We start from the raw sequence: 14972 nt of genomic DNA, 5'->3' as shown, positions 1-14972 counted from the left end.
ACCATGACGCTGGGATTTCGTAGTGTTCTGCAATAGCTTTTTCATGGAACATGGAACTGACCACTGTATCGATGCACTTAAAAAGATTGTATCTTTTTTCTTTTTTTTTGGCTCATTGAACATATAGACCAGCAACAGAAATACTGCAATTAAAATTAAAATATTTAAAAGAAGGTTTTATTTTACATACATAATCATCATTAAGCACATCTTACATGTTCAAAAGGGAGTAGGAAAAAGAAAAAAAAAACGTATCGAGTCCTACCCCCTTACAAAATAAAAAACACAAACTTAGACATAAACAGCTGAATTTATACTTGCATAGATATGCCAAACGTATTGTACATTTAGTTGATAAGCAAACATTTTTACAGATATTTAAATCAGCACAAAGGCTTCTTAGTGTATAAGCCTCAATACATTTGTATTTTTATGTTTTATTGATCCAACTAAAGCTTTTGACAGAGTTAACCATGAAAAATTGTTGAGGTGTCCCCAAATTTTTCGTAAAAATGTTAGTGTTTTGGTATCCCAATCAGAAATTCCAGGTCAAATGGGATAATGTTATATCTGATCCCTTCTATGTTAGTAACGGAGTAAGACAAGGAGGAATACTTTCTACCATCTTATTTTATGCCTATATTGATGACCTATCAATTCTGTTGAATGGGTCTAATACAGGATGTCCTGTGAGCAATACAATAGTAAATCACTTCATGTATGCTGATGATCTGGTCTTTTTTAGCCCATATAGTGCTGGTAACAGATGTTGAAGATGTGCTCCCACTATAGCATAAATCATGATATTATATATAACGCAAAAAAAAAAAAGAAGATTTACGGAACAGCCCCCTTGATGTATGTGTGGAAACCAAATATCTCGGTCATATTATATCTGAGGATTGGAGGATGACAAAAATATCTCTTGCCAGTGCCTTCAAATATACTCAAAGGCCAACTGGTTGATTAGGAAGTTTTCTATGTACTGTTATTCTGTTAAGCGCTCATTGTTTAGAACTTATATTACACCACTCTATATTGCTTAGCTGTGGTCCAACTATAAGAAGTCAAGTTTACGAAAGCTTAAAGTTGCCTTCAATGATGCAATGAGGCTCTTTCTTTGAGTTCCTAGATGGTATAGTGCCAGTCAATTGTTTGTGGCACAAAAAAAAAAGTGCCAACTTTTGATGTACTGTTAAGGCAGTTGATTTTTAGTTTTATTTGTCAACTAGACAGGTCAGAAAATCACATAATAGAAGCCTCGGTCAGCCCAATGAAAAGCCATTATAGACTGACCTTGAAGGTTAGATTGCATTGGTGCACTATTTTGTGTAAATTTGGATTTGCATAGTTTAGTATATTTTAATATTCATTGTTTTTTTTCTCTGTGTGTTTTTATTTTGTATGGACCTGTGTCTGCAATAAAGAATTACTTGACAACTTCATCGAAATGCGTTGCCTCATACAAGCCCGACCGACATACAGATGGATTTAACAATGTCCGCAAAATCGATTGATTTAAATGTCCACCTTTGTATTTAGATTTTTTTGTAAGGAAATCAAAAGTTTTGGAAAGACATTGAGGAGGGTCAAAACTGTCATGTTATGGGTTTAGGGTTGTTTTTTGGTTTGGGTTTTTTGTGTTCTTGTTTACTTTTAGTTCCATTTTGGTCTGTTTGTTGTGTTTTCTTTGTCTCCCTTTGTCTTGTTAAGTGTGATCTTGTCCACCTGTGTTTGTCTACTCTACCTCTTGTGTCAGCCAATCAGTGCCCACAGTCATGTGTGTCTTGTCCAGGTGTCCCTTGGTGTGTAATTATTTAGTGTGTATTTAGGCCCTGTTTACTTGGAAGCAAAGCTGGGTTCGTTCCTCAAAATAAATCTTGTACTTTCGTTTCAAGACATGCGTGTGTCCAAAAGAAGATGCGGAAGACGTTTAACGGCTGTAATGTATTTGCCTAGTCTGGAGTGACGCTGTAGCGCAGCCACAGGAAGTTAATGGAAAGCGTAGAAGAAGAATTAGCGAAGAAGACGAACCGCCGATCTGAATTAATTGGAATTTGACTTTGAATTGTCAAAATTAGTGCGTTAATTTTGAGTTAATTTAAAGTTATTTTAATGCTACTATTTTTTTTAAATGCGAAATTAATGACCTACCCTTATTTGGAAAGCTTGTACCAGGGAATTCCAGTCGCACCGCAGCAGACACGTCCACATCAAAATTTAGCAGCAATAAATTAAATAATAATGCATGTATTTGTGGAGACTGGGCTTAAATTGTATTTTACAATTTTAAAAATGTGCAGAAGTTCACAAGTTAAATAATGTTAAAGATTAGAAATGAAAAGAAAAATGCACTGAGCTGTCACCAACGTCTTACAAATGCCATTATGCCATCCAGTGGCAGAAAAATGACCAACACAAATCAATATCACACTCACTTTTTAATTTGAATTAATTATTTTGAAATAAGTGTATCGATGACTAAAAGATGCAGCCATATTTCTACTAGTTTAACATTTTTTCTACTTTTATTTTAACAAGAGTATGAAAACTTAGAAAATAATATTGTATTGTACATTTAAAACGGATACAAAATTTGTGATTAATCGTGAGTTAACTATTGAAGTAATGTGATTAATTACAATGAAAATTTTTAATCGCCTGACACCCCTAATCTGAATATATGACTGGATAACCAATAGGCCAAGATCTATGAAGCCGGGAGGCCGCCATATTACTCCTTCCAAGAAACGTTTCTCGGCATACAATACTATACATTTACAGTATCGAAATTGGAGAACATTTGAGACAGTACTTAGTAGAAACAGCATGATTTATGATGTTTTAAATTTGTTAAACATAAACAAGAGGACTTCAGACAATTTACAACTTGCATTAAATACATGTATAAATTATATGCTTAATTATTATTACAGGAGGAAAATTGTATATTTTTTATTGCAGAATTATAACTGTAATTCAACAAAAGAGGACTCTGTCAAATCTAATATTGGGGTCTAAGGAACTGAGCGATAAAGAAAAAGGGGGTCTTCAATGCAGCACATATGGTCCACTTGTTAATTTTTTGTTTTTTTACTTGTTAACCATACGAAGAGCCTACGAGCTGTATATGTCTAATTTGTATGTATAAGTATCGTTTATACCAGAGGTGGGCAATCTCGGTCCTCGAGGGCCGGAGTCCTGCAGGTTTTGGAGGTTTCTCACTTCTAACACAAGCTGATTCCAATCAACAGGATCGTTATCAGGCTTATGCAGAGCTTGCTGATGAGTTGATTATATATCAGCGGTGTTGGAGAGGGGCAACATACAAAACCTGCAGGACTCCGGCCCTCGATGCCCACCTCTGGTTTATACAGTAGTCTGCTCGCGAGATGGGAGGACTAAGATGGCCGCCCTGTCGCTTCAACAGCTTACACTGGCATGTATGGGCTGTCGGCTATCCAGTATACAGTATACAGTCCAGTGAGAGGAACACAGGAGAAGTGACAATGGTGAGTGATTCAAGGACAACAAAATCACGCAAAATTTTTTTTTTATGGGGGGTCTCAGTCCTGTTTCTACATCTCCTTTACATGCGGTATATCTATATATTTTTAATTTTTCCTTAAAATATATTTTTAATAAATGTTCTTGAAAACTTCTTGGGTGGTGGCCAGTTTATTTGTGTGGCCCACTGAAGTATTAACATGGTGTGGGAAACACTGGAGTATAAATGCTGACTGCAAAGAAATTGTTCTAAACACAATGACCTATTAAGCACTAAATAATATACATGAATGATGGCATTCTAAAACATTTAACCTATTATGAAACACTTTTTTAAACACTTTTACAGTAGGCAGAACAGTTTAACTTTCTTGTCAGTGGGTTGATGCAGCTATTGCAAGAGAATGATTTGAAAAATATTAAGTGCTACAAACTTCAGTAAATTTTTTCGTCAATTGGTTTGTATCAGATGATGTAAATGCTGTACCTGTTAATGAAAGCTAAACTTTTGGTCGCTTCACTGAATAATATTGCAGGGGATTGTAGCCATCATTTTTCATTGTCTTTGTGCGGAAAAGTGTTGTACTTTTAAGCATAGCCTTAAAACTAAAAGACTACACTGCTGAGTTTTTAGAAAATCAATTCCATTGTTTATGGCAAAATCAGTAAAACGCTGCCATTGTCCACATACCTTTTCATCTAATCTGGTAACTTGTAAATTACTTACTATTTTTCTTTTTACATTTTGCTTGCGGCTTCTGGAAGCCTTCAACTGGAGTTAACTTGGACGAAGACAACATAAACAGTACTTAGAAGTTTGTGTACAATGAGTTTACCAAATAGCGGCCGTTGCTTGGGCCCTAATAATAATTTCTACAGATACAATAGGGACATCGCTTTTTTTTTCTAGTCATGACGTCGGTGACTGGAAGTTTGCAAATGGACTATAAGCCTGCAGTAAGATTCAATATAGAGATGCAATCACACGGCGTAGGCGTATTTGTGAACCACATGTGTAGATAGCCCACGAGTCAACACCAGTTTGATAGCTCCATTCACCCTCAACAAAGCTGCAATCATCATCAACAACAACATTCATGCCAAACATGTGCAAGAAAGGACACATCGGGGAACAGCCATTTTATTAAGCAAAATTGAAATTTTTGTGTTAGTTTATCTTTATTCTAGTGCCACCATAGTGAACACCAATGTTAAAAAATAAAATGTGACATTGTTGTTAACAACTAAACATCAGAACAAAGACAGTTAGGAATGAAGCGAATCATAGAAACTGACAGAATAAACTCACAGAAGAATGGCTAATATTCTTCTCCCTTCAGCAAAAAAACAGAAAGGAACAGAAGGTCAAAACGTGCCAGGGTATAGGCCACAAAAGAAAACAAACAAATAAAGTAACATTTATCATTGTATTATTTTTCAGGTACTTCCCAAATTTTGTATACATACTTTAGTTTTGAATGGGGGATCTGCTAGATTGTCTCACATTTTTTTCCCTGTAGAGAAGCATCACTGCAATGCAGCAAGTCGATCTACTGAGGAGCGTGAGAGCCCTGAGGACTCTTCCTAGTGCACTGAGAAAGGGGAATCTATTTGGACACACTCAAGTTGGTGGCGCCGTCAAGTGTGAACCATTAACTCATTCACTCCCAGCCATTTTCACTGAAGCAACCTCCTTCGCTCGCAACTGTTTTACTGAATTTTGCAAGGTCCACAGAATATTGTGTTCTATTGCTATAAAAACATGGAACCTACCAAAAGAAAGATTAGAGTCTCTTCTTTCATCATTCAGCATTAGAATATAGCTAAGTTGCTGTTGAAAACACTGGGGAAAAGACCTTGTTGCAACATGGCCCTGGTTGATCTTTTATACTCTTCTGTATGCTCTAGCATAAAAAAAAACCTGTATAAATACGTTTTTGGGACCACGGCAATATTTAAAATAGAACATTATTATACAGTAAGTTTTGGGAGCAAATGAGTTAATTGTGGAAACCCGCCATTTCTAGCCTAACGCCACTCACCACCCTGGCACACAAGCAGTGGCAAACTACCTGAAGACATAGCTGGAATGTGTCCAGTACACTCACAACATTTCATCATTACAGAACAGTATAGAGCAATAGTTTTCATAGACTTGTCTTCTTTTTTTCATATTGCACCATTGGCAAATGGGACACAGAAAGATCGACAAGAGACGCCATTTCCTATTAAAAACATGATATGTGCAAATATGACTAAAGACTTTATCAACCAAATCAATTCTTCCCTGTAATATCCACAAATAAAAGTGATTTCTCTTTTTATATATATATTTATAGTAATAAGAATAATAAATCTTCTTATTGGATCATTTGATAAGTGTGACAAAATGCTCAGCAAGGCTGTCCAGCAATGATGGTAATCGTCATTGTCTTTGAATTGGTCAGTCCCCATGCATCCCTTAGAAATTGATTTTATTTTTTTCCAAAAAAGTAACTAAAGTAAAGTAATTTGAGAGCAGCTGAAAAGTGAACGGGTGTCAATTTATTTTGTTCCAAGTTTCATTCAGTGATATTCCATAGGAAAAAAAAGATTTCTCATCCTCATCTTCCACTCCCAAAAAAGTAAAAAAAACATGTCCAAGTTATTATGAAAACATTGTCGCTATGGTTTAATGATTATTAATAGATGTCAACTAACAATTAATGACCCATCAATTATAAAGAATGAACAACAATTAAGCGTAAATAACGTTCCCCTGTTACTCAATTAGTTTGGCAACGCTCTGGCTTGTCATTTCTGATGAGTGATTTTTTTTTTCATTTTTAAGTGGAAAAAAATGAAAGAAATACAAAGAGGAGATGAAAGGAAGTTCTAAAATAAATAAAAGTAGATTAGTAAAAGTGACCGTACCCTTGGAGGGCTCGGACATATATACAGAACTGCGTGGTGAGTCCGTTTACTGCACTTGAGTGTTAAGTCCAGTGTTAGAGTGAATTCTAGTCCCGTCCAAGATCCCCTGCTGTTATACCAGCGTGTAGGACTTTGCGTAGGGATTGCTGCTTTGCTTCAGATGTCCTCGCGAGTCCAGCAGGGACTCTTGGGAGGTGCTGAGCTTGGCGGCCTGTGCCAGCTCGGAGCCCTCTCTGTGAGGGAGCGTGGCAGCTGAGCCGGGCTGCCACTGGGCCGCTGGGTCCCTGCTGGCCTGAGGGGCCTCTGTAGGCGTCGGGGGCGCCATGCGAGAGGGCCGTTTCAGCGAGCGACTCTTCTGTGGCTCCAGACAGGCCTGGCCCATGGCCGATCGCTCCCCGCTTGTTGTACCCCTGGACGAGCCTGAGCAAGACATGCCTCGGTTTAACAGGAAGTCCATGCGCAGGTATGGAGGGAGGTGAACCAACTCGCCCCCTGTGGGATAAGACACACAATTAAACTGTAACTGTAAAATAATTTTTTGGGGCCTTTTTAACTCTTTGACTGCCAGACGTTTTCAGAAAAGGGATGCTGTGGGTGCCAGCCGATTTAAGCATTTTGACTGATCTTTCAAGGTCCACAGAAAATCTTTGTGTTTGGACTATGGAAACACACATACTACCAAATGAAAGATTGGACTCTCATCTGAAATTTTTTTTGTTTCTACCTTATTCCATTTTTCAGTAATCAACAATAGAAAATGGTTAGTTTCACCCAAATGCTGTGTTTTGAAACAAAATACGGAAAAATCAAGCTTTTTGTGAAACGATATTATTTCATGCACTCTAGTGAATTTGACACTTTTTTTTTCCATGAATGTCGCCACAAACACCTAAACAGTGCTTTACTTCTGTAAAACACTACCACCAACAAGTGTTTTTTGATAGCAAAATACGTTTATTTACATTCAACAGTGTAACAATTTGACAAAACAATTTGGCAAACTATTTACAAATGTGTGCAACTGTGGTACTATTTACAATTGTCTGGATGTTTAAAATGCAGTTTTTCTTTTTGTAACACTCCCCTGCGTGCAAGGGGACGCATCAGGATTTGCACAACAGATTAGTTTCACTGCGATTGCCCCTTCGCGTGCAGACCCTACACTTTCTTGCCGGCCTTTTTTTCCGGGGAATAGCAAGTATATACTGCAGTGTGTGTTTGGCCATGTTGCCATCAAGTCTACTCTCAGGATCATGATACGGTGACGTTACGGTGGTAGTACGTCTGGCTTCCTCATGTCCTTCAGTTCCTATACCGGGTGGTAGATGTTCTGATCCATCTTATCCACTCCATTCATGGTGGCATCGTAGTCCAGAACCAGTGTCTTCTCCGTGATCACACTGTACCCACTCCTCCGATGAATATGCATTGGACTCGGGGTGCTCTTCGTCGTCTGATTGAACGTCCACCTGTGCAGAAGTGCTCGGTTGTGCTACGCATTTTCCGGCGTTAGCATCGCTAGCCGGTGAGGCTTTATGACGTGATCATAGCCGCCGCCTCAACGCTTCCAACTTCGGCGTCAACCTCGGAGTCACCATCATCATCATCATCGTCGTCATCAATGTGCTCTTTAGCATTGGTCGATGCTTTTCGTTTTTGAAAAAAATGCTCAAGCGTGAGCTGCTTGCAACCGGTCGTCAATTGTGCACCGCGTTTTCCGGCGTTAGCATCGCTAGCCGGTGAGGCTTTATGACGTGATCATAGCCGCCGCGTCAACACTTCCAACTTCGGCGTCAATCTCGGAGACACCATCATCATCATCGTCGTCATCAATGTGCTCTTTAGCATTGGTTGATGCTTTTCGTTTTTGAAAAAAATGCTCAAGCGTGAGCTGCTTGCAACCGGTCGCCATTTTCGCTTCCTCAGCCATTCTCCCCTCAACAGTCTAGCTCCGCCTCACGTCTTCTACTGACGCCTACCCAATCTTGTCCAAAGAGAGTCATCGCTGCCATCTAGTGCCCAAAAATAGGCATTATACTAACTAGATCTGCTTGATACTTTCAGCACAGCTGGCCAAGGCTTTCCTCCACCCGTTTCCAAAAAAAACCCAAAAAACCATAGTGAACGTCTTTTAACGTCTTTGGCAGTCCTCCGTAGGATTTTACTAAACGTTATTTAACGTTTTTGGCAGTCAAAGAGTTAATTGTTATTTTTATTATATTTTCTTTGGCTTGCCACCTTGAACAGTAATGTATTTATTTTTTTTACATTTTCTTTGGCTTTAAACAGTCATTTTAAATATTTTTTAAAATGTATTTATATATTTATTATTATTATATTATTTAATTTGTTAATTTTTTTGGGCCTTAAGCAGTCATTTTAATTATTATATATATATATATATATATATATATATATATATATATATATATATATATTATAATCATAATATATATTTTTTGCATTAAACAGAACTTTATTTTTATTTGTAAATCACTTTTTTTTTTAATTGTAATTGTAATTTTTTTTTCACATTTTCTTTGGCCTTAAACAGTAATTTTTTAAAAAAAATTTTTACAATTTCTTTGGCCAGAACAGTAATTAAATTTATTTGTTTTTTACGTTTTTTTGGCCCTAAACAGTAATTTGAATTATTATCATTATTATTATTTAAACAGCCTTAAACAGTAATTTTATTTATTTACATTTTCTTTGGCCTTAAACAGTAATTACATTTTTTTATTTTACATTTTCTTTGGCCTTAAACAGTAAATTTATTATTATTATTTTTTTTTCTTTTTTACATTTTATTTGGCCTTGAACGGTAATTTTATTCTTAATTTTTTACATTTTCTTTGGCCTTAAAGAGTAATTTTAATTATTATTATTAATTATTAACATTTATTTATTTATTTAGTCTTTTTCTATTTTATTTGGCCTTTAACAGTAAATTTATTATTATCATTTATTTATTTATTTAGTCTTTTTATATTTTCTTTGGCCTTAAACAGTAATTTTTATTTTATTTTTTTACATTTTCTTTGGCCTTAAACAGTATTTTTTATTTTATTTCTTTTTTTTGACATTTTCTTTGCCTTTAAACTGTAATTCAATCATTATTATTTATTTTATTTAATTCTTTGGCCTTAAACAGTAATTTTTATTTGTATTTTTTTTTTACATTTTCTTTGGCCTTAAAGAGTCATTTTTATTTGTATTTTTTATTTTATTTTACATTTTCTTTGGCCTTAAACTTTAATTTTGTATTCAACATTTTCTTTGGCTTTTAACAGTAAATTTATTATTATTTTTATTTATTTTTTACATTTTCTTCGGCCTGAAACAGTAATTTTAAATATGATTATATATTTGTTTACATTTTCTTTGGCCTTAGACAGTAATTTTAATTATTATTATTTATTTATTTTTACATTTTATTTGGCCTTAAACAGTAATTTTAAATATTTTTCTTTTTACATTTTCTTTGGCTTTTAACAGTATTTTTTTTTCTTTTCACGTTTTCTTTGGCATTTAACAGTAATTTTATTTTTTTCACATTTTCTTTGGCCTTAGTAATTTAATTTTTATTTTTTACATTTTATTTGACTCTAAACAGTAATTGTAATTATTGTTATTCATTTTTTGCACTTTCTTTGGCCTTAAACAGTAATTATTTTTATTTTATTTTACATTTTGTTTGGCCTTTAACAGCAAATTTGTTATTATTATTATTATTATTATTATTTTTACATTTTCTTTGGCTTCAAACAGTAATTACATTTTTCATTTTTTACATTTTCTTTGCCTTTAAAGAGCAATTTTAAATATTATATATATATAATTTTTTTTACATTTTCTTTGGCCTTAGACAGTATTATTATTATTATTTTTTACATTTTCTTTGGCCTTAGTAATTTTATTTTTATTTGACTCCAAACAGTAATTGTAATTATTGTTATTTAATTTTTGCATTTTCTTTGGCCTTAAACAGTAATTACATTTTTTTATTTTACATTTTCTTTGGCCTTTAACAGTAAATTTGTTATTATTATTATTATTACTATTTTTTACATTTTCTTTGGCTTCAAACAGTAATTTAATTTTTCATTTTTTACATTTTCTTTGCCCTTAAAGAGCAATTTTAAATATTATTATTATTATATATATATATATATATTTTTTTTTTTCACATTTTCTTTGGCGGCAGCACGGTGGCTGACTGGTTAGCACGTCCGCCTCCCAGTGCTGAGGACGTGAGATCGAGTCCGGGCTTCGGCCTTCCTGGGTGGAGTTTGCATGTTCTCCCCGTGCTTGCGTGGGTTTTCACCGGGTACTCCGGTTTCCTCCCACATTCCAAAGACATGCATGGCAGGTTAATTGAACACTCCAAATTGTCCATAGGTGTGATTGTGAGTATGGTTGTTTGTCTCTGTGTTCCCTGTGATTGGCTGGCAACCAGTTCAGGGTGTACCCTGCCTACTGCCCGAAGCCAGCTGGGATAGGCTCCAGCACCCCCGCGACCCTTGTGAGGAAAAGCGGTCAAGAAAATGGATGGATGGATGGATTTTCTTTGGCCTTAGACAGTATTAGTATTATTTTTTATAAGGGACACATTAGTAGAGAGACGCAGTTCGTAGAGAATAGGGGGCGAGCACTGCTTTAAAAGGATTTGTAATTGCATAAGGAGGCCGCAAGATGGTGGCAAAGGATTACTTTTGTCTAAATGAAGGTCCTCAACTCACTTTAAATTGTTTCCTCTGCATGTAGATGGCGTCAAAGCAATACTGTTTTTGCTTTGGTCTGAGCACAAAAACAGTGAATAGGTATTGGTATAGGCATGAATAATTGGTTCCCCCCAAAAAATCAACACACAGGCAAATTCTGAAGTGTGAATATCTGGGAGTTCACTGTACATAAGCATCCAGAGCTATGGCAAAACCTTAGGGTAGAGTAGTTGTTCATGATACTCAGGAATATCTACTTTATCAAATTGAAATCATCAGCTCTTCTTAATTCTCTTGTTTACATCGATTAAAATCAATGACACTCATGCTCCTGCAGCTGGAAAACAGAAACTGTGCCTTATTACAAAATAGTGGCTAAAACATTTTGTGGATGAACTGTTGAACTTTGACTGTTGAAACCTACAGCACCGAAGAAAGACACGTCTGTATTATTATCTGCCCAACGACTCATATCCGTGATGGTTGCTGCTGTGTGTACCCCTCCCCTTTAGAGCCGCACCGACTATGTAACTAGTGACTACCCAATAAAAAGAGAGGGCCCGGCAGAGTGAGCGGGTAGGAATCTGTGCACAACTGTCAGTTCTCCTTGCGGGTAAAAATAATCTAAGTCTCACGTCTTCCTTCCTTGTCTATTGTTTATTAAATGTTCTAGGTTGACTGAACCTGACATAATTGACCTTCATCCTGTCCTCATTGGGTTTTTTTTTTTATTGCTTCCATATTTGAAGTAATTTTTACCTACACCGCTAGTGTTTTGTAATTGATGAGCGTAATGACAGTTTTTTGTATGTATTTTTAAAGCAGAAATCTTGATCACAAAATTCAGCAATTTGTGAAGTTGGAAAAAGCCAATAAGGTGTACAGTCTGATCATTTATCGAACTGACCAATAGACAATGAAACAATGAAAAATCGTCATAGGGACACTTGACTCATCGAGCCATTTTCAACTATAAGAAGATATTTTGTCTATAATTAATGTGATGACTTCTTTTTTTTTTTCATGAATAATTAATACCTTTAAAAACAAAAATTTCCACTTGCTGTTGACTGAGGATGACATCACCTGTGGTCAGGAAACTGGTAACGAGCATTCATGGCTCAGTTTGCTGACCAAACCCAGAAAACAGGTAAGTCGTGATTGGTCGTTAACCATTTCCTCAGCACAGTTGATGTCATCTTCAGTCGACAGCAAGTGGAAAAAATGTGTTTTTAAAGGTATTAATTGTACATGAAAAAATAATGAAGTTATCACATTAATTCTGGACAAAATATTAACTTTTTACTGCTGAAAATGGCCCAATGAATCAAGTATCCCGTTAAGACTTACTGAATGCTAACAACCACATCAAATTTGAAGTTGATGTTCAACATGTTAAATGAATTTGAGGTTTTAGTTCTGTTAAAAATGTTAGTATGTGTTCATGTTAATTCAGGATGTGCTCTGTGGGCTTTGGCATTAATTGTCTCACCTGGTCTGTGGGCCTTGGGCACGGCCATGTTCATGACCCGGCTGACGTCCTGAGGCTTGGGCGGGGAAGCAGTGAAGCGGCAGATGCCCGATTCAGACGGTGTGCTGGAGGTCAGGCTGTCGGTGTAGTCGTTGGTGCCGGCGGTCATTTGCTCCGAGGAGGTGTCGGAGATGAAGCATTCGGTGATGGTGAACTTGGCGTGGCGCAGCTGCTCCTCCATTTTGGCGTGCTCGTAGGCTCTGGCGAGCTCCTCGTAAGTGGATGACGCGCTCTCCGTTGACACCATACTGCTGCGAGCACGGTCTGGATACGGGCCCGAGGATAGTGGAGGATATTAGTGCACAGGGTCAGTAATAGAGTGTTTAAGATGTAACATTGTTAAAGAAAATGTGATGTTACTGATATTAACTCTTTCACTCCCAGACATTTTCACTTGTGTTCTATTGCTATAAAAACATGGAACCTAACAAAAGAAAGATTAGAGTCTCCGCTTTCATCAGGAAAAAAGTATATTTGTTTCCATTTTGCAGCAATTAGCATTAGAATATAGCTAAGTTTCATCATTATTCACAAACCTGTCTAAAACTGGGGAAAAGAGCTTGTTGCAACATGGCCCTGGTTGATCTCTTACACTCTGCTGCCACCTGCTGGCCATTTTGTAATAACTACCTTTGCTTTAGGCAAATTCTTCAGGTCAGAAGCTGCATCAAAGCCTTCTGTATGCTCTAGCATAAAAAAACCCCACAAAAAACGTATAAACACGTTTTGGGGAGTGAAGGACAAAGTATTAAGAAATGTATTTATATGTTATTGGGTTTGAATGAGTTAATGACACTGCATGCATTAAAAACAGATGCTGACCGGTATCCTGAGATGGGCTGACACTGTAGCTGTCACTCTCCTTGTCAACAGAGCCGGCGACTCTTGGTGTTGGCAGCCTCCAGTCCGTGCTTAGCGTGTGCGAGGAGACTGGAGGATGCGGGCGGTTCAGTGTCCATTGGCTGGCGTACCGGTTGCGAGCAGCCGGGCCAGCTTTCGCTGTGCGGCGGGCAGTCGGGTCTGAGAGGAAAAGCAAAAGATGCTGAGTTTATGGAGAAAGGCATTCATTTGAACCCTGTTTGGTAGTTATAATGCAACTCATTGTGATTAAAGGGACAGCAACGTGAAAAATCTTCTTTTTTTTTTTTTGCCATGATAAAATACTAATTCCTCACCAAAAACATTACCAAAGTGGTGTTTTCCTCCATTCGCTCCTGTATGAGAAATTCTAGGTCATTCTGCTCTCCAAGCACCAGCCCCTCCCAACCTGAGAAAACGAGCTGTTGGCACTGTTTGACATCATTAGGTGTGGCCCCACCTGCGTACTGCCTCTGCTGACTAAACGCACCCCCACTTTCTCTGAGACCTCCCTCCATGGGATATTGACAAAAGTAGCCTTTATCAATAAACATTCTGTCCAAATGAATTCAAACCAATCAATTATCCTTCACATTTGCTTTGCAATGCCAAAGTGCAATGACAAATGACCATCTTAAAATCCAAGAAAGGGTTCTGGCTGACACTTGTGTAAACTACAAGTAAAACTTTTGCGCAGTTAATCCTAACTGCACAGATGGTGTAATGCATGCTCTCCCTGTGAGCAGCAGGCTCAGGTTTGAGACACACTCAATGTTGTCTTTATTTCCCCTTTTCTTTCTTTCTTCCCTCTTCTCCTCTCCTCCACTACGATTTCTTGCGGCAAGGAGCGGTTTTGTTTCAAATGCTTAGTGAACAATTAAACATCCATCCAATTTCTATTTATCTTATATATATATATATATATATATATATATATATATATATACATATATATATATATATATATGTACATATACAGTATATATATATATATATATATATATATATATATATAGTACAGTATATATATATATATATATATATATATATATAAATAATGAAAATACCTCAAAGTGCAATAAAAGGCACATTCTCTTCCTTTAAACATGGAAAGTGAATTACAAATTAGCCTTGCTCCAGAATATTGAAAAATAATTCAAGTAACCCAGGTACCAGCTGTCAAACTCATTTACAGCTTACCAGCCAGACACTCGTTGGTAATGCTAACCGCTAGCCACTTATGGCTGAGACTTCTGCCGTATCACACAATGATGGCGTAATTAATCAGCGGTTTCTTAGCGTCCTAAATTAGCAATTGAACATTAGTTTAGGATAGCGTTGTGTTGATGTTGGTCGCAACTACAATGTCAATCAAAACTACGATAAATAAATCCTAAACGTCTAAAAGGGTAGTCAAGCTAGCCATCACGACGTGGGCC

General features: G+C 36.6%; 1 protein-coding gene across 3 annotated transcripts in view; it reads right to left on the bottom strand.

Moving 5' to 3' along the window:
* Positions 1-4634: 4634 nt before the first annotated feature.
* The window catches only part of dscama (Down syndrome cell adhesion molecule a), a 191747-nt gene continuing 181409 nt past the window's right edge, over positions 4635-14972 (bottom strand). For all 3 annotated transcript variants that reach the window (XM_077545951.1, XM_077545952.1, XM_077545953.1), the window contains 3 exons: positions 13498-13695; positions 12637-12939; positions 4635-6912 (listed from right to left, as the gene is read on the bottom strand). In XM_077545951.1, the coding sequence (XP_077402077.1) occupies positions 6533-6912; positions 12637-12939; positions 13498-13695 (881 nt within the window). In that variant the 3' untranslated portion in view covers positions 4635-6532. The remainder of the gene's footprint in view (positions 6913-12636; positions 12940-13497; positions 13696-14972) is intronic.

This window comes from Vanacampus margaritifer, chromosome 16 (assembly GCF_051991255.1).
Source record: "Vanacampus margaritifer isolate UIUO_Vmar chromosome 16, RoL_Vmar_1.0, whole genome shotgun sequence".
Classification (NCBI taxonomy): Eukaryota; Metazoa; Chordata; class Actinopteri; order Syngnathiformes; family Syngnathidae; genus Vanacampus; species Vanacampus margaritifer.
The sequence above is the reverse complement of the archived record's forward strand: the minus strand, read 5'-3'. Positions and strand labels throughout refer to the sequence as shown.